Raw genomic sequence first — 20302 nt, 5'->3', positions numbered from 1 at the left:
GAACTTCCCTGCATTTCATTTGACTTAATATTTACTAAGCATAATATGAATTATGGAAAGACAGCTTAAGAGAGATAGCACCAGTCTATTGAAATTAAGAGTAAAACCTTTGGTTTTACTAGAGGACATGCTACAAATTTATCATAGAACAGCATTAAAGTAATAATTCTGTATTGCTTGCATCAGGCTTCAGTGAAATAGGTAATATCAGCTGCTCAAACAACTTTAAAGTTCATTTAAGTGTCCTTCAATCATCATTTTCAAAGTTTGGCTAAATTTAATTAATTTTCATAAGTTTAACATGTACCTACAGTAACCCTTCTCTCATTAGTAAGACAGACCCCATTAAAGGTTGAACATCTCTCAGTCAACTATTTAAATAAATGAATGCTAAATCAAGGAGGGGAGATGTTTAAGCTGCTGACATCTCTTTTAAAAGTCATGGGAGTAATCAAACTAGATTGAGAAGGGGAACCCTTGTTAAAGAAAAATATTTTGGGAAAATTGTCAAGATGCTAGTTACCACCTAGAAACAGCTGGTAAACACATTTTCCCAAGCTTACTCTAAGTCCTTCAGTTACCTTAGAAAACATACTATGATGAATCATGTTAAAAGAAAAACATACTTCATCAACTAATTACTCACAACATAAGTTAGTCTGGCTCATTAATGGCCAAAACACCTTCTCAACATCACCAAGCCTGACTGGAAAAATTCGTTTGTGTATATTTTTAGAATCTTTTGCCTGAATCTAGTGTAGGTTTTACTTGAGGGAGAGGTGTGATGGGATGAGATTTGAGAGGAGGGAGATGGGAAAAATAATCATGATATGGATCTAGAGAAATTTAATTTATTCTGATAAAAGTTGAGGAAATAAAAATTCTCCAATGGATATGAAATAGTTGTCAGACCCAGTTCATTGCCTTTTGACTTCATAAAACAGAATAGAAAATCTGCACACTTGGAGTTGTAGATTAAAAAACTGTAGAAATTAAAATAAAACAATGAAACCAACCATCATTCAAGTCAACAGTAATAACTCACATGAATATGAGTACACTTTGATCTTATTCTTCAATTCATTAAAAGACAGTCAGATAATCCTTTAAACTCAGTCCCAAGAAAGTTGCTGGAGACTTCTTTTGCTTAATCTCTTTCTCCCTCTTTCTTTCTTCCTTTCTTTCTCAAAAGGGAGAGAACTTCTTTTGTTTTAGCTTTGCTTATATTATGTCCCTAGGAGATACAATGCAACAAGGTGTTAATATCATTCTAACTGAAAACTAATCAAAGTAATACCTTTCTTCTTTTAGATAAATTGTGTCCTACTACATGAGCATGACTTTTTATACCAATGGACCATTTAAAGAATCATTATTGCTTTGTTGACACAGTGTCCATTCTCAATCTGTTTTTTAAATTCTTTATACTTTTAAAAATATGTTTAAGGTGTATCATTGCACTCCTAAGTGTTGGATTTGCAACAACCTGCACTGGAGGTTAATTGTTGCTGCTGTTAATTGAACTTCATGCCAGTTTAAGTCATAGAAATCTAAAAATAATAGAAATGGAAATCTTAAAATCTCAAATCACTGTCCAAGGTAAATTAACTCTTTGTTCACTTATTGTGTGGAAAGGCAAAGTAACTCTGCTAAATTTCTTTCTGTAACATTAACTCTTCTACTTAGGATTCTGAAAGCATCTGTCATCTGTCAGATACGCTTCAGTTACATCTAACATAGACACTGAGTTTAAATGTAAACTTATGGAAATTATGTAGGGAGGAAGATACTTGTGATATATGGTACTGAGGGGGGAAGAATTTAGCACAGGTCACAGCCGACTATGTAGATCTCAAAGCACCATACTGCTTGATTTTTAAAAATCATTTTATCAGATAGTACTAAATGCTGTTTTGTAATATTTGCACAAACAGCATAGAAAGAATGCTGGGATTGGAGTGAGAAGCAAACTGAGTTCTAATCCTCCCGTTGGCAATTAATGTGGGACCTTGTATCAGCCTCAATTTCTTCATTCTATAAAATTAGGATAGCAATACCTGAGTGCCTACCTCAGAATGGTTGTGAGGGACAAATGATATAATGTATATAAAATGCTTTGGAAACCTCCAATCACTATAGGAATGTCTATTATCATTGGCCATTCTTCTGAAACGACCAGAAAACATTCCATAAGAGGGCATTAGTCATGTGTATGTGTCATTGATGGAACATTCTATTATTTCTTAAGAAGCACATTCACAATGATTGTTAAACCATGTAGAATTATTTAGAGTGAACGTCATCTAGCAATGCAGTTGTACTTCCTCTGACATCCTAATAGCCAATTCCAATGATTTGCAGGTAGCAGGAGTGTCATAATCAATCATTTCTAAAAACCCACTGAATTTAGGTGTAATTGTAGCTTAAATTAGTCTTAATAATGCCAAGGGCATCTGACACAAGAATCAAGATGGAGTTCTTGTCCTTTAAATGACTGAAAGCATCGTAGGGTATAGAAAAGGCAGAAAAAGCTCCCATCACTCGGTCTGGGGGGAGGGGAGGGGGTAAGTCTGGATGAAATTTGTCGAAATAAGTTTTCCTGAGACAAAAACAAGTATTTGCTGATAACACTGGCAGTTGGGTCCCCTTTTGACTTCAGGTAAAATGTTTGGGAAAGAGAGAGGTGTATAGGAGGAGGAGAGGGAGAGGGGAGAGCAATACGTGTGCTGCCAAACCAAGAGAAAGCCCCAGTTCTCCAGTGCAGGCGAAGACATAGCACTCTGCCTTTGTGTCTATGCTTCATGAAAAGGGAGTTGGCGTTTTGACTTGACTCATTTCCTCGCCATACTCCTTATGTCGAATGTCCAAACCAAACACTCTCTATAGTAGATAATTAAAAAGGCAATTCGGTTGTTAGAGTAACATGGACCAGGGCTCTTGGGGGTGACAATGACTAAGTTCGCCCTCTCTCCAGGAGCCTGCAGCCTCTTCGCCTAGCGCAAACAACGCCGCAGCTATACCAGCTCGCCCGCTCCTTTGTCTGCCTTTTTGCTTTGCCGAAGTAGATGGGGCTGGATTTTGCGCAAAACTGAGGGTGCCAGGGGCTGGAGGTGGGCGAAGAAGGGGAAAAGGAGGAGATGCCTATCCCCAAAAGCATCAGATTCTTCGACCCCTGAGGTGTTGCCAAGAGGAGGCGGCAGTCGCTACAGCCCTGGCTACAAATCGCCATCGCATGGTTGCTATTGGCAACAAATCAGCAGAAGAGCCTGCAACCGTGCAGCACCTAGCGTGAAGGTGGCTGCGCCGAGAGCTAGCGAGGAAGCCGGAGAGCTCTGAGCCTCTGCAGCTTCAGCCTCCTTTGCCACTTTGCGGGCTCTGGGAGGGTAGCAGCTACCCACCTCCCAGGCTCACTCTTCCATAGGGTCTCTCAGCAACAGAGGCAGGACAATGGCCTAGTTTTGGAGTGTGGAATGCTTCTTGGGCGTCAAATGATGGGTGTTGGCGGCCTCTGCAACATGGCCGCTTTGCGCGCTGCGGGAGCGGTCTGATGCCGCCGGGTTCTCAAGCTTTATTCTAGCTTCTCCCGCCCAAAAAACAACCAACCTGAAGAATCTTCCCGGTTTTGCTGCTTCAACCCCCTGAACGGAGCTTCTGCCAAGCTCATACTTCTCTCCAGTGGCCTTTGTGAAAACACAAGTTCTACCTACCCACATCCAGCCCAGCCTCTAGATTCTGCACCGCCCCCGACTCCACCCTCTTTGTTTAGGGATTTTGATGGAAATCTCCTAGAAGACTTTTAGAGAAGGAAGGCTAAGTAGTCGCGAATAGACCAGCAGAGCCCCAGGGCTCGACTGTGAAGAAAGGGGTCTCTCTGGGTTTTCAGAATCTTGGTTGCATCTGGGCAGAAAGGAAAGCCTTCAAACCATCATGCTCGCATTGTGCGTGCTTCTTCCCTTAGGGCTAGCTAGGTCTTTGGGATTCACTGGTGCTATTGTTCTTTTCACGAATTTGGGTTAGAATCGCGAAGGGGAGACCTACAACGCCTAGGCTGGGGGTGGACTAGAAGATACAGTAAAAGTAGGAGTAATAAGTAGAGGGAGGCAAGGAAATATTTCCTGGAAAGGTAACAAGACTCTCCTAAGGAAATTAAGGGTTCGAAGCTACCAGGAAAGAGGTAAATTTTGGTGTTTTCCCGCAGAAGAAAAGCAAAAGAGAACATAGCTCTATAGTAGCTTGTGATTCCAAATATGACCCAAAGTTGGCACTTCCATCTACTCCTGGGGAATTGTGGGGAGAGAAAGGGAGTAGATAGGGTCTTCCCCCTTCTCCCAAGCCCTTCCTTTGAGATACAGTTTGGTTCCTTGGTTTCACAATCGGAGCTATGGAATCCTGCTGACCCTGGAGCAAATAGGTAGACTACAAAAGGGAGATTGGAACTGGGAGCAAAAGGAACACCCAAGCAGCTGAATATTAATTATGGGGAACATCAGAGATCATCGAAGAGGGAAGTAAAAGGAAAGGCTGTGTTTTATTTTGTTTTGTTTTTAAACAGCATTAAAAAAAATCACCTCGGTGTTGGTGTGGGAGGTGTAACATTCAGCAACGCGGTGCCGACCTGCGGCACGATCATCCAGCCACCAAATGGCAGCTTCTGTAGCTTGCGCCAAGGAAAAAGAAATGTACAGCCTTTGGGCGTTTGCCTACTCTAGGCCACTTTCCCTCTCCCTTTGTCTTCTGTTTCCCTCCCGTCTTTCTTCTCCCGCTTTCCAGATACGTATATGTGGGGTTGATGATTTGCTGCTCTTGGGAATCTGGTAATCCTAAAGGCCCTACGATCTTGTCTACTCGCCTAGTCTGGATTGAATTTGGCTACGTTAATTCCGGAGATGGCTCTGTCTCCCTTGACTTATCTACATCTCTACCCATTCCCAAATCTGTCTGCATCTCGGGACTTCCCATTCCGGTTAAGAGAAGATTAAAAGAAAACTGTGAGGCTGAAAGAAGCTAGATAGAAAGCTAGATAGAAAGAGAAAGAAATATACTGCATCCTCTTATTCCAGGTTCCAGTTAGTGCCAGCCCAGTCTACGAAGCCAGGATTTGTCTTCCTCAAATTTAAGATTCCAACTGTTTAAATATCCTCCCGGCTCCACAACCTCCTCACACCCTTCAACACCACGGGAATACTTCTATTGTCCTCCATCTCTTTATCAATGTCCTACTAAGCCAATTTCCAAGAAGGTAGCTTTGGCTAAATGAAACCTGCCCGCCGTCAGGTTGTTTCTTCCACCACTTCGAGTCTCAGTCCGACAATAGAACAAGTGAGGCAGTTGCATTTAAAACAAAACAAAGCGTTAAGAACGATCCCACATTTACACCGCCAATAACTAAAGAGAAGCTAAACTCCAAACACCCGGCTATTGAGGCAAAAAAGGGGAGCTTATGCAAGACCAAGAACTGGTGGGTGTTATTAGTGGTGATGAGAATTCCAGAGCAGCGAGAAAGGGGCGGGAAGAGGATGAATTGTGGCAATTGTCCAGATTAATCATTCTACACGGTTTAACTTCCCCAGAAAATCGTCTGACTGACTCTGTTCTGCCCTAGGAAAAATCTGCTTTTCAGGGAGGGGGCAAGATTCTTTTCCTGAAGTTCTCCGACGTTCTGTATTGGGGGCTGTGGGTACCTGCGAAGGGAACAAGCACTGCGGGTATCAAATCAGACCTCCTTTGCACCTTTCGAGATCTATAACGCTAGACTTTTCTTCTCCGCAAGTAGCCTAACTATCCCGACCTCCAGCAGCCCACCGTACTCTTTAGGGGTTAGGAAGAGGGAGATCCGCTAGCCCCTTGGACTCACTGACACGACCCTTTTTTGACATCACGGCCAGCAAATCTTAGCAGGGAAACCCAGAACCCGGCAGCAGAAACAGGTAAGAGAGAGAGTTTTTGTAAGGTGAGCCCTTCTTGTCTGTTTCTTCTTTGTCTTTCCCTTGAAGTGGCTGGCGCTCTCGGGCAGGGAGGAAGAGCAGGTGAGCTCCCCGTCGACGCCCTCCACTTTAGGGAACCCCGACTCCCTCTTCTCTGGCCGCCTCAAGGGCGGGTTTCTGCCAGGCGTCTTCGATTTCCCATCTTCCAGCTGCAGATGCAGCCTTGTAAATTCCCGTTCAAATTTGGCGGGACCCGAATCGGAAGTTCCGAAGGCTACCAGGGAGTAGAGCAGCGCACGCGCAAAATGGCCTCTCCTCCTGCCTCCTCCTGCGCCTCCTCCGTTCTGTGCAGTCTCAGCCTGCAGCCTTGAACGCTGGGCAGTGAGAACTGGGCAAAGCTGAAGCCGCGCGCATTGTCCGAACGAGCCTCTATCTCCACTCTTGTAGAGAATCTCTAGTTTGCAAAGGAAGGGGAAGACAGGAAGGACAAAAGCAAAGAGGGGCTGCTTTCGCTACAAAGGGCCCTTGATAGCCGAGGAGCCCTCAGCCAGAAGGCGGGCACTGCAGCTTTCCTGACTTTTTACGCGCACATGCACCCCAGCCACACTCCCCTCTCCCCGCCACCCCGTTCCATCCTTAAATCTCCCAGGAGATAGGAACCTTTCCTCCGCACCCGGGGCTCTTCCCATCCCCCCAGACTCTCGACCCTCCCAAGCAGACGTTGGCTTTCTTCTCCACATAGGCTTTGGGGAATTAAATTCTCTCCACACTCCTTAAATCCTTCTCTGCCCCCAAGAGTCGGGGCTGAGGAGTTTTCCAACTTTTGAAAGCAGTCGGGCGTCTGAGTAACTCTCCCAGGCTTGCTTCTTTGGTGATCTGTCAAGTACTGAGAGAGACCCTGGTTCCAATTTGCTTTTGGTTCCCTAAGCACCATAGGCTCAGCCCTCAGCAGGTATTTCCTCTCTCTCTCTCTCTCTCTCTCTCTCTCTCTCTCTCTCTCTCTCTCTCTCTCTCTCTCTCTCTCTCTCTCTCTCTCTCTCTGTGTATTTGTTTTGGTGGGGAGGAACTGGATTTTCAGTTACTATTAACATTTTACTACATAATTTAGGCTCTTAGGCCTATCCTAATTTACATGGAAGCTTTGGTTCTAGATTGTGGAAGAAGAATCTGACTGAAAGAAAAATGAAATGGTTTCCCCAAAAGGGGCCATCACTGACAGAGATGAAAATAGAATCTACATTCTGAATTTCCTTATATAGTGCTCTGCTCCTTGTCTTTTGAGTATCTTTTAATTTTTATTTAAACTTTATCTATTCAATGAAACCTGTGGTAATTTCTTCTTGCATTTGATCCAACTCTATCCACTATCCACCATCCCCAACTTAGTGGGATGTAGTAGNTCTCTCTCTCTCTCTCTCTCTCTCTCTCTCTCTCTCTCTCTCTCTCTCTCTCTCGGGCTCAAGGCTTCTTCCGCCAGACTGTGGCTCAACTTTACAAGGAAGGATGGTATTTGGACTATCTTTGAAATTACTTTTAACAAAAGATTGAATCTTTATGGTCTTCCTGGAGTTAATATTATCAAGTAGACACTTGAGGCTTTGGAATTTATTGCCGAGATCGATTCTTCTTTGGAGCAGACGGAAAAGAAGTTTGCTAGAAGAGAAATTAAAGGAAAAAGGAAAGGACCAGTGGGAGTACTTGGAGACGGTGGGGAGAGGGATACAAATCTCTAATTGTATTTCAACGTCTTCATAAAATTCCCAAGTACTGTATGGGTTTTCTTGACATTCAGCGATTGATGGTGACACAAGGGAAGCAGAAAATGAGAGGGAAATCACTCATGGAAACTCTTGAAAATGCACACGAAAGAAAGGAAAATTGGTACAAATAAAATGAAAATTTCAAGGGCCAAAACTAAATGAAAAACTTTAAAATATTAGCAACGGAAACAGGAAACACTCAAATGAGTGAAGCTTTTCTGAGAATCTCTTCGTCAAAGAGGGCGATGTTAAGTATTTTCGTGGGGCACTCACTAGTCAATGTCCGCTTAAATGCTCCTTTGCATCTTCCCAGGATGTCATTTACCAGGAGAAAATGAAGATAACCTGCATTCTTTGTAAAGAACCCTGTCTTTCTGACCACCTCAGAATTATTAGTGTTATCTATTGTGGCAAAGTTCTGAACTGCAGTAGTTTATTTTATCAGAATTCCTCTAAGTTTTAGAATGGAAAGAGATGGTAGAGATTATCAAACTCCTGAGAGGAGACTGAGGCAGAGAGATGTATAAAAGTCTTATTTAAGGTGACAACTAGTTAGAGGAAAAGCCTAAACCAGAATCTGAGGCTCAGGTCTCTTGTGGCAAGTGTTCTTTCCATTTTGCCTCGATGCATGTCCTACAAGATTGTTTTTCAAGGGAGCAATTAGTGAAATGCTGGAAAAGGAATATCCTAAAAATTTCAGGAAATTGAAAGTCTTTGACAGAAAATTCTCTTTTAATAGTATTTTTTCCCCTCAAACAATGTAGTTCCTTGTAGTTAATGAACCAAAGTAACTCCTGCCTCTCATTTCAGATTCATTGGAAGGAGATGCAATGTTGATTGTTCATTCTTTAAATGTATAGAGAAAATCTGTCCTCTAATAAAGTCCAATACATTTTCCATTTTAAATTTCAACAACACAAAGGTTGTTGACCATATATTGAGATAAGATCTAAAAATAAAAACATTTTCTCAAATGGTTGTGGTAATCCAATTTAAAGCTCAAACTTTTTCAGATCCCCAGGATGCTAGTGGTAACTTCCATAGACACTTTCATGCAGAAAAGGTTCCACGCCTTCAAAATGCTTTTCCTGGCCTACACCAAAAACAAAACAAACAAACAAACAAAAATTAGAAATGCTGGTATGTACTGAAAGTTATGGTAGAGTAACTCAAACTCCAAGAATGGGGAAAGAAGGTTCAATACTTCATTGAATCTAGGTTTGCCATTTCCTTTGTTCTGTGTTTTTTTAATCCAGTCTTACTTTCTCAAGCAATCCAATCTCAAGCAAACCTACCAATCCAAAGAATCAAAGGTCTGATAAATTAATGGATTTTCCCCACACACCGAGTTCAATTTATGTAGTGGGATACGCTATATTAAAAGATACTTCCACAGTCCTATGAAGTGTAAAACAGAATAGATTTCTGATTGTTTATAGAACTTGTTTCTTCATTTTATCCTTTCCTGTGAGGTAAACATAAATAGACATTTTCTATCCAGTATTTTATTCAACATTTTGCTTTATATTATGGAATTCCAAGGATATTTTTCAGAAGGAAAACTCTCAAGCCTTTCAACTAACTTTTCAGGGACCTTCTATTTTGTCTGCAATGATTACCATATAAAATTAGCATCATCTTTGATGTGGAACTCCATGGGGCTTTTTTGTTTTGTTTTTGTTTTGTTATCAAAAGTTTTACATTACAATAGTCATAACCTGAATCCAGGGGCTCTGGGGGAGGACCATCAGGATATTATCCCCATTTTAATAATAACTTTGTGAATGTGGAGGGTTTAGCTGAAATATCCCTTGAAAATTTCTGCACATTTCACAATTCACTGACAACTTAGAATCTATTTCAGAGGGGGAAGAATAAAATTTACGCACAAATATTAATAATGGTAAGGTAGATTTTATATTTATAAGCTGACTTCAGAATTACTAAATCTATATTAAATAATAGATTAATGTTTAATTTATAGTTTTGGGTCCCATTTTACCCTTATATTACTTCAGATTTGTATACACCAAATGAAGTTGTGTCAAGATATGTAATTCACTAGCACTACTTAGACTTTTGAAAGACACTTTTTTTGATAATACAAATATCCAAAACAAAAAATCCACATTAATCTGTTTTTTTTTCCTTAGCTGTTAAGGTTAACATAGAAAGTTTGGAGGGGGAGACAAGAAAAATAATTGCTCTAACCAGAATGGAAGAAAAATGTTAATTTTAACTCAAGAATTATTTGTGGAATAGACACATACCTGATGTGGACTAAGTTTAAAAAGACAAATATATTCTCTTTTGTTTTTATCACTTCTCATCCCTTGCAAAGTTTCTAGAAAGGAAATCAGTCAAAGGGTTTTTTTCTGTATTATTAAGTGCTTCGTGTTAGTGTTTCAATGAATAATCTGTTTATTGGCTTCTTTTTGCCAATCAATTATAAATGAAAGTTATTTCTATTTCTACAACCAAAAACTCAATTGTTATCTGTAATACTATATAAAGTTAGAACAAAATAAATTTATATATTTTGTAACTTTATGGAAGTTTTATAGTCAGTGGAACTTCAAAGAAGGCAGAAAAAAATAACTACTTATATGCAAAAGTAATGATTTAATGACTATAAGCAAGACAAAGCAATAGAATTGTGCTTCTTTTGCAGACTGGAGACAATGAAATGTTTAGCTACAATTTTCCCATACAAACATGAAACAATATTCATATAGAATAAACACCCTCACAAATGTATAACTGATGGGTGATGAACACACACAAAGTTCGACCAAAGCAAAGCACAAACTGAAAAACAATTGGGGCTGTTCATATTTTAAATTTAACATGCTCTTTCTACTTAAAATTAATACCTTTAGGAGCTTATAAATTGCTCCTATTTACAGACACTTAAAGAGAGGCATTTTTCTTTGTTTGGAAATAATGAAGTACCTGTTAAATTTGAAATTACTACTGTACCATATATTAAAGTGAATTTAGATCTAATGTCTTCATCCAGCAATTTGTCCGTTTCTTAAAATTTCTACCACATGTTTTATGTCTATAGTGATTCAACGTGTTTTTTAAAACACAATAATTTCAACACATCCAATAATAAAATTGAAATAAAATGAACAAATCACTTCCCTATTCCTTGGTTACAGAGTTTTTTCCTTTGCTGCAACACAATTTGAAAAATAAAAACATATATGTTACTGAAAAAAAAGACAAACATCATAATAGTTTGCCAATTGTTTTCAAATAGCTGAATTTGGAATTTGATATCCACACTAAAAATGTTCTCTGCTGATAAGCAAGGTTCAAACATAGGATATCTGCAAGGGTCGAACCAGTTTGGAGAATTTAACAACCGTATTTGAGTGCATGAAACACAATATTTTCTTTATAGTATTTATAAATATATCATACAATACTGTTTCCTGTTATGTCATATACCAATATGGCATTGTACAACAAGCATAATGCCATCTGATTCTTACAAAAGCGAATCATTTAAACAAGTCAGTAAAAGAAACGGTAGTACCCGCTTTAGGCATACAGATTGTAAAACTGAAGTTTACTTTCCTTTGATCGATTCTGCACAGCAATGGAAAAGTAAAAATGAAACATAAGAATCAAAATGGCTAATATGTAAGAAATTGTTATTCACAGTGACATGGCTACATAGAATGCATTATTCTATGCATATTCTTTCCGTTTTGTTGATTTTCAAGATGAAAAGCACTTGTTTTCTACAGATTCACAAAACAGCATAACAAGAACAATTGAAGAGAATGTGATGTAGGCATTAGTTGAGATTAACAAATTATGTTCCAATCCTTACATCCACTGCAGAAGATTCCCAAGTCCCAACAATGGCTCCAAAAACCATTTCACATCTTTCCTAGTACAGAGAAAAAAAAATCTTGCCTGCCTCCTCAGAAATCATTTCTTTACAGGAACAATCTTTCATTGCAATTAACGTCCATATGAATGCCACTTCTAGTCCCTCTTTTATAGCCAAATTCGATGTCACTACAAAAGAAAGCAAATTGGACGATAGTCACATGTATTAGCATCTATAAAGCTGTAATGGCATAAAGATATCTATATAAATCAGGGTTTGTGGTTTTTTTTTTTTTGGACAGTCTGAGGGGTCAACCAGATGAAGTTGCTGAAGAGCCATTTACTGATGCTTTCCGAGGTCTGTTGGCAAAGGAAGATTGGTGGTTACTGCTAGGACTGCCGCTCGTTCCGTTCATAGTACTGGAGATATGTGGAAACTGAGGATGAGGAGACTGAACTGGGGTACTGGGACTAGGCAAACACGAAGAGGTGGAGGGAATACCTCCTGCTGGGCTGTTGGCCTTATCACTCCCAGAGTCACTTTCCAATTCTCCACTATTATTTAAACCATCTCTCTGGTGGCTGATCTTCATTCTTTTACAAGTAGGGCGAACTCTGTATTTCAAAGGAAGAGGTCCATTCTACAAAGCAAATACACCGAAACGGTCATAAGCCTTTTAAATGCTATTGCCAACCATAACCTCTTATTATTAGATCAGATATTTACCCTTCTCCAGGTGTAAATGTAGGCAATATCCATTAGTGTATAATAATCCTTTAAAGGTTCCTCTTCATACATCACATCAATCTAAGATATAAAATATTCAATTAATAATTATAAACAATAAAGTTAAAATATAGTTTTTTCTTCAACTTCATAATATGAGAAAATATTTATTGAAAAAGAAGAATAAGACTTTTTATGAGGTAAAACAGTATTTCATGCTAAAGGATTTCAGGCTAGGCAATGTTAGCATCTTTGATTTTGTATGATAAAGAATCTCAGTAATCAAAAATCCAAAGCATTATGAATGCTTCGCTGTTTCTACTCTTGATTCAGAATCCAATAAGCAAAAAAAGGGCAGCAACAAACTTGAATTAACAGAAAATATATAACACACATGAAAGTTGCAAAGAAAATCAGTACCTGGAAAGTATTAGGTATGTCCATTTTACTTCTGAGAAACTTTCTTAGATGCATCACTGTCATTGCTGCTGGGCAGCGTAAATATCTTTTATCATTCACCTGAGAGCATATTTAGAAAAGTTATTTTTTTTTCAATTCTAGGACCATAACCTTTCAAAAAGGATTAATTTGAAATATGTAGACAGGCTAAGGTTGTAACAAGATTATATAATTCAAATTTTTAAGAATTCCTTGTTAACCTTGTGTGAAGTATTTCAATACTCAGGATGTCAGGGCAACTCAGATTATATAGTTATTTGATCATGCATGTATCAAATGAGTTAAAGTATTTTGTAAGACTATTGAAGGTAGATTAGAATTCTTGATTATCAACCTCAAGTAATTAATGACAATTAGTAATAAATTGCTATCTATTTGATATTATGTGTTACTGATATTTCCTAAAGGACAGAATAAGGAGACTCATATGAAAACTTTAAAAAGCTCCAAATTTTTCTTCCGCGTAAGTTTCATATGACATAGACTATACCTCCTCCTTGGATTTCTCTTTGTCCTTGTTTATTTTCCGATCCAATCTAAGGAAAGGAAATAGATAAGGATAATTAAAATAATATACCTAATAAGAACCTAGTGTAAAAAAATAGATTTTTTCCCCCCACAAATGAAACTTGCCTGTTCTGGTCAAAGAATTCAATGGATAAGCTTATTATCTCATCATCAGTGATAATTCTTTTATCTTCATCTGCAACTTCTCCCCTGTCTTCATTAGAGCCATTGGCAGCTAGATGGAAATTTTCATATATTTAATTTTAAAATTGTGCACAAAAGACAACAGAAGAATGGAAGGTGTCATGCAGTTTCAATCTGGGGTGGTTTTGTTTTACTTTCAAGTTTTTAGCATACAGTAAGTGAAGGCAAAAATATTGGAAACAATTTTGTTTTGTTTCTTTTTAATCACATAACTGAGGTTGTTTTATTTTTTAAGTAAAAGCTAGAAGGACTTGCCATCAGCTGAAGGATGAGCAGCATAAAAATCCCTTCTTCTTTTCATTTCATCTGAAAGGCAAAAATATAAATAATGTTTTTAACCTGGTATCTTACTTAAAAATCATGAGATAGTCTAGTAAAATCATCTTTACATTTTGTTACTCACTTTTAAAAAGGCCTGGAACTAATTTGTATACAATATCTTGAAGAGTTTTATCTGACCTGAAAAAAAAACACCAGAAAAGTAAACTACTAAGTAGGTACAAAGTATTATTTTCCTCTTCATTCCTTTGACTTAAAGTTTTAATTGTATTGTGACATTTTTTAGAATAAGGCTAGTATAAGAAGATAAAAATTTCTACTTATAAGACACTGCACTAGAACTCCAAAAATAGCACAATACTTTCTTCTATAAAATGCATGACAAACTATTTCATATTTATAAATGACCTCTAGTTTCTATTACATTTTGCACATGCAAAAAATAGACTTTTAAATTTACTAATAACTTCCCTGAATGAACAGAGAAAGTACAAAAAGGAAATGTGGAACCATCTACATTTTTATAACTTAAAATTGTCTTTCAAGGTTATATTCACGCTATAACAAAAAAATATAATAGGTCAAAATTCAGTGTTAAAAAGATACTATGTGAAGTTAACATCTTTCTTAATATTACATTTTAAAAATTAATACTTTTTGTCTTAAATCTGAAGCTATCAAATAGCTTTAATGACTTTTTATATACCATTAATAAAAAGTTTTCTATCAAGAAAGAGGACAATCAAAAGATTATAACTTGCTACAAAGCAAACCTACGAAGAATTTTAACTTTCTCATACCTTATATTCAGAAGTGGCCTGGTTTTGTGAACTTGGACATCGCAGATAGGACAATACTTGCTGGTCTCCAGGTAACGTACAATACATGTTTTACAGACTGGCAGTAAAAAGAGAAAGATTTTTGGTTAGTTTAGAAGTTTGAGAATGAAACAGTGAAAGGAGGGGTAAACTACAGCCTAGGTAAAGGTTAAAATAAACATTCGAAGCCAAAGTGAATAATATTTAAATGGCCTAAAGGAACATCAATGAATATTTTCAGAAGACTTGCATAATTGCATGCTTCTCTTAATGTGTAAGAAAGAGCTCCCATTGCTCTTGATGACCACCTTTTACCAAACTTTGAAAGCATTATTCTTTAACTTCTACCCAAAACAGTGTGGGAGGGTAGAAGGCAAATACAGCCCTCACAAATGCCCACAATAGGCTGAAGCTGTGTACTTACAGGAATGTAGACATTCTATTATCGTTGTGGCATCAATGAAGTATCCTCCACAAAGCACGCACATTAAATGAGGGTTTAGCTCTGTGATTTTGATTCTGGTTGTTCGATGCATTTTCGCTTAAAAAGAGGAGGTCCTGAAAAAGACAAATAATGGCTATAATTCGCAGCGGGATTTTCTCTAGTATCGGACCACTATGAAAATGCTGCGTACACACACACACACACACACACACACACACACACACACACACACACACACACACACACACACACACTTCAGAGTTAATGAGATCCGAAAACGCATCAGGAAAACTGGAATAACTGTAAAGAAGAAGGACTTTGCTCATCAACCCAAGTCCGTTCCACTACAGTGATGAATCCAGACCCAACTCAAGTTTCTTCTAGCCGTGTGAGGTCATGCCGGGAAGCCGAAAAGGAGCCTGAATGGGACCAAGAGTCGATCTTCTAATTGCATCTGAAGCCCACTAGCAGACCCCGCATTGGCCCAGCATTGGCCCCGCACACGTTTCTCAAAGACATGGTTTTGTTCCAAGCCTTCCGGCCAAACGCGGGAAAGGGATCCCTTAATTGATTAAAGGCACTTCGGCTGGAGCTGCTCGTCCCAAAGTCAACTGTCGCCCCCGAGACTAGGGAGAGGGGCGGAGGCCGACGGTTCTGCTCCGTTCACCTCCTCCACTCCTCCAAGGTTGTTGATTTAGTCAGTTCGAGGAGCCACAACTTGCACATTTCTATGCAACACAAAAGGGAAAACAAATCCGGCTCTCTCCGCATCACTGGCATTTCCGGAGCCTGGTCGCCTCCCTAGCAGCTCCGGCTTCGAGGCACACCTCAAGCCGAAATCCTGGGCTGGGGCCTGAGTTCGGGCGGGCCGGGGAGCAAAGCCTTCCCCGAGTCCTCCTCTACTCCCGAAGCAGACACAGGGGGTAGGGGATGTGGAAGAGGCGGATCCCGGCGCCTCTGTCTCTGTCTCGCTCCGGATTCGGAACTAGCCTCTATCGGGGTTTCCATAGCAACTTACACTTACACTTGGCATCCGGCCACCGCTGCAACACACAGCCCAAGCCCCAGAGAAGAGCCGGGTGTGCGGGGAAGCCCGGGCTGGGCTGCTGGGGGAGGGGAGCAAGCCGCGAAGACCGGGGGGAGGGGCTCCAACGGGAGTTGGGAGGGGGTGCGAGGCTCGGAGCCTAGTGCGGGCGGGGGAGGAAGGTTCCGAGTTAGTGCTGGGAGGCAGTGCCGGGTTTGGGGCGCGGGGTAGAGGCTAAAGAAGGCTTATTTGGAGCTTTGGGGAGCGTCTGAGCGAACGGCAGAGACTGGGCAAGGGAAAAGCAAGCCATTGCCACTCCCGGCCATTTCGGACACTCTCGGGGGCCTCTTTCCACGTCGACTCGATGCAAGAAGCTTATTTCAGATCTAGGCTCTCTGAGTTTCTCTTGTTAGCTATTCTCCAGGGCAAAATTTTCACGAAGGATTTTTTTCCCCAGGAATTGCCAACTGTGCACTTATCCCCAAACCTTCTGAGCTCAAATTGCAGAGATGTTTATTGAGCGGAATCTCTTTAAAGCTCCCCTTTCTAGAATTAAAATCTCCTGAAGATTTAGACGAACTTTAAAAAGTTGGGAAAGACTGCAAACTGAAATCGGCTTGGGGGAGGTGGGGGTGGCGGTGGGAAATCCGCTGGGTTATTTGAACAAACTGAGTATGAAAGCAAGAGAAACAACTTTAAACAGTAGGATTGTGACAATATGCAAAGAACCATGTGACCAGCCCATTCCCAACGTTAAATCAACACCTTGTCAACACAGAGTAGCGACTGGAGTGAAAAACAAATGTCATTTTCTTAGCCTGCAGTTCATAGCAAACTCTAGAAGATGAAATGGCATTACCAACAGATAGATTACAGGGAAGGACTGTTGGATACGAAACACCAACTGGCAATCTAGTAAATCAAATTGCTACAAGTCCTCCCAAAATACCTTTCTTATCCTCACTCCTCTTTTTATTTGAGACCTCAAACGGGGCACACAGGCTAAGTGTCCTGACCTTTCTGACATACATTCTGAAAGTTTTCTTAATAGAAACGTGTGAATTTGTGGAACCCACGACATGATGTAACAGTTATTCTAATTTTCTTCAGATTTGGATACATAATAGAGAAACACAATACAACACACCTCGACACCTAATGGCTTTGACTACTGGTCAACCTACTAAGAAAGGGCTTAAAAAGGCTTTTGTTGAAGAGATCACAATTCCATGGAATGACAAATAAGAATGCTTCATCTACTGCTAGACAATTACCTTTGAAACAAAAAAATCAACCTCTTAACATATTGAAAAGACAGAATATACATTTACGTTAAATCTCAAAGAATCTCATGGAAAAGCAAGGTATACAATTCACTATATTTTGAGTACAAAGATCACTTCAATGACCTCCAAAACAAAATTCCCTTTATCTATATGACATGTTCATCTCCAGAAAGTTAAGTCCAGAAGGCAGTATTTCACTTTGTAAAAGTGTATCAAAGTGATTCCATCAAACATTCAGTTTATGAAGTGATTCTAATTCGAAAAGAAGGCTACAGTTCACAGATAGTTTATGGGACAGTCAACTTCTCTTGAATCCCAAACATTCATAAACTGAACAAACAGCTGTGGAGGGTCATTTCTGTTGGTTGCCTTAAGAAGCATTCCAAGTGTGAAGTTCTAGACCAAAATCTTTGGGAAAATACTAAATCTGACTTAAAACTCATATAATCTCTACATATTTGCCAAGAGGTTGGCCTCAATCAGATAAGAGTTGTTATAATGCTCCACATCACCTTGTTATCTATCTAAAATATCAGCTCCTTCTTCCTACTCTCCCTTTCGAAAGTGCAGGAAAACTAATGAAGACCTTAAGTATGGTCCTTTTACAACTTAAACATGATTTGAGGAATAGCCTCTCTGCCTACAGAGGTTGATAACATCTGTGAATAACTCAGAGTTCCAACATAGAAACTGTCAATTAAGCAAGGAAAAGTGCACCACAATTACAATAGTAAAAATACACAATGGCAAAACTTGACATTATAAGACACTCAGGCTAGGGCTGTCAGTTTTGTTAGAGGCCTGACACCAGTTATGTCAAAATGAAAGAAAACAGAAGCAAGTTCTTACGTTAACAATCAGCTTTGGCTATTTGCAATCTAAGAAATGCAAATGAACTCCATCACTGAAGTAAGCAATTCTAAATGAGTAAGTGCAAAGTAGAGGTTAACTTGAATCCTAGGACAGTTTGGCCAGTTTGGTAGTTTAACATACAACCAAGAAGTTGGCTATAATAATTCATCTGCCACATTCAGCTGAATTTGTAAATTCCATTCAACAATGGAGTATTTTATTCAGCTTTAAATAAACTTTTAATAAGTGCAAAATTTGACAAAACACGATCACACTGCAGTAAAGATAGAAGTGAAGAATGACAAAAAGTTTATAATTATGTTCATAAAATTAAGTGCTTGGACAATGCAATCAGTCATTCTGTCTGAAATAAACTCAATTGTTAATGCACTGTGGACCTAGTATAAGTAAAATATTAGAACCCTAAAGTGACTGAAACTATAATCTATCTACTCTGGTATAGAAGAGTACCTTTGCAGAACTTCTTTGGTCTTAAGAGTCCTATAGGTAAAATACTGAGTCAACTGCTCCCACAATTCTATAACTCTATATGTCCACACTTGGAAGTGTATGAATATTCTTGGAGTTTTCCAAACTTTGTGGAGTTAGATGCTTAATTTCCCAATTCTGAGCCATTCCATTAGAGTCACTGAAATCCTCTATGACTATCAGAATCATTAGGGTCTCTTAATTGTTTTTCTTCTAATTTTTAATCATAAATTGCTGGGAAAAGCATCTCACTATATGGTTGTCAAGGCCAAATGATTCTGTACACATGCCACATCAACTTTCTAACACTCTTTTCCTACACACACCTATGACCTAGACAAGCATCAAATAAGTACTGTAATACTTACTTGGCTTTGGCAAGTCAAAATTCTAAGCATACCCCCATACTGGAGCTTAGAAAGAAAAAGTAGCTGTAGGGGGGATTTGAGGGAGGGAAAAAACAGAAACCCACATGCTAACATCCAGTCACCATCTTCGCTCCAAAATAGCTCCAAATCTGAAAATGTCTATTTCTCAAAGATCACAATCCAACTGATTTTTAAAGAGAACTTCTTTTAAAACTGACCCCCAGCTAGTTCCAGTGTAAAAACTTTACAATTTTAAGCATAAATGTAAGAGACATTGGAAACAACTGGGAACCGCCATCTTAACAAGCCATCCAATTTCATACAAGTGTTTGTCCAACTTAAGTTAATAACATTTTTGTTTCAGCTCTTTCCAGCTTAACACCCACCTTGGCGGGATCGCTGCCCCCCACATACTTCATCCCTATAATATGGGGATGTTCTGTAGATGTTTAAATACCTCAAAATACAGTTCTTTGGGACAGGAGGGAAACCACTTGACCCAGACAGCTCCCGATTTCAGGAACCGGTCCCCGTTTAATCAAAATCTGTCTCTCAACAAAGGGCGCTGCGTCCAGGGGAGCTGCATAGACTGGAAATAGAAATATTCTCTTCGGGGGCCATGTGCATCGGGAGGTTTTAGAGGGGAGCTCCGGGGAGAAAGGAACTAAAATGTGAGGATGTTCGTGCGTCTCTGAACTGGAGTAGGTGGAGGCGACTGAGGTAGAGAGCCTAGTGCTGGTGGTGGTTGTGGGTTGTGAGTCTGGGTCTCGGGCGGTGTGTGTCTCTGCGTGTGTGTGTATGTGTGTGGGTCTCGGTGTGCGTGTGTGTGTATGTGTGGTCGGAGCCCAGACTGTCAGAGCTTTCTCCATACGGAGCTGGGGAAGGGAGAGGGAGCGAGAGAGAGGGAGCGAGAGAGGAGCGAGAGGGAGCGAGAGCGAGAAAGGGAGAAGGGGGGGCACCTCGGCTCCCCTTCCAGGCACCCAAACCGGCCCCAAACCCCAGAGCAGCCCCCTCCGCCACCCGCCTACGGTCCACTAGGCGCCTCCCTGGGTACATACCCGGAAAAAGGATCCGGCGAGGGACGATCAGAGCGGCCGAAAAAGACAATGAAAGTTAAAAGTCGTTCAGCAGAAAATGAATGTGAGCCAAGCGGCCATCTTGAAGCGAGCTGCAGACGCTGCTGTCAATGGGCAACGAGCGGAGGAGAGAGGAGCTGCTGCTGCTGCTGCTGCTGCCGCCGCCGCCGCCCAGATTTGCAGCTTCTTCTCGGGGACCAGCCGCACCTCCACCGGCACCAAACCTTTCAATAAACAA

General features: G+C 40.0%; 1 protein-coding gene across 1 annotated transcript; it reads right to left on the bottom strand.

Moving 5' to 3' along the window:
• Window positions 1–10297: 10297 nt before the first annotated feature.
• On the bottom strand, window positions 10298–20149 carry LOC123248750 (polycomb complex protein BMI-1). Its single transcript, XM_044677610.1, has 10 exons — window positions 20047–20149; window positions 14949–15082; window positions 14507–14603; window positions 13831–13886; window positions 13683–13733; window positions 13350–13458; window positions 13207–13252; window positions 12678–12776; window positions 12258–12338; window positions 10298–12171 (listed from the first exon to the last, which is right to left on the bottom strand). The coding sequence occupies exons 2-10, from the start codon at window positions 15058–15060 to the stop codon at window positions 11842–11844; spliced, it is 981 nt and encodes a 326-aa protein (XP_044533545.1). The 5' UTR covers window positions 15061–15082; window positions 20047–20149; the 3' UTR covers window positions 10298–11841.
• Between the last annotated feature and the right edge of the window lie 153 nt (window positions 20150–20302).

The sequence above is a fragment of the Gracilinanus agilis genome, chromosome 5, assembly GCF_016433145.1.
Source record: "Gracilinanus agilis isolate LMUSP501 chromosome 5, AgileGrace, whole genome shotgun sequence".
Taxonomy (NCBI): Eukaryota; Metazoa; Chordata; class Mammalia; order Didelphimorphia; family Didelphidae; genus Gracilinanus; species Gracilinanus agilis.
Note: the sequence above shows the minus strand (reverse complement) of the source record. Positions and strands in the feature narration are given on the sequence as shown.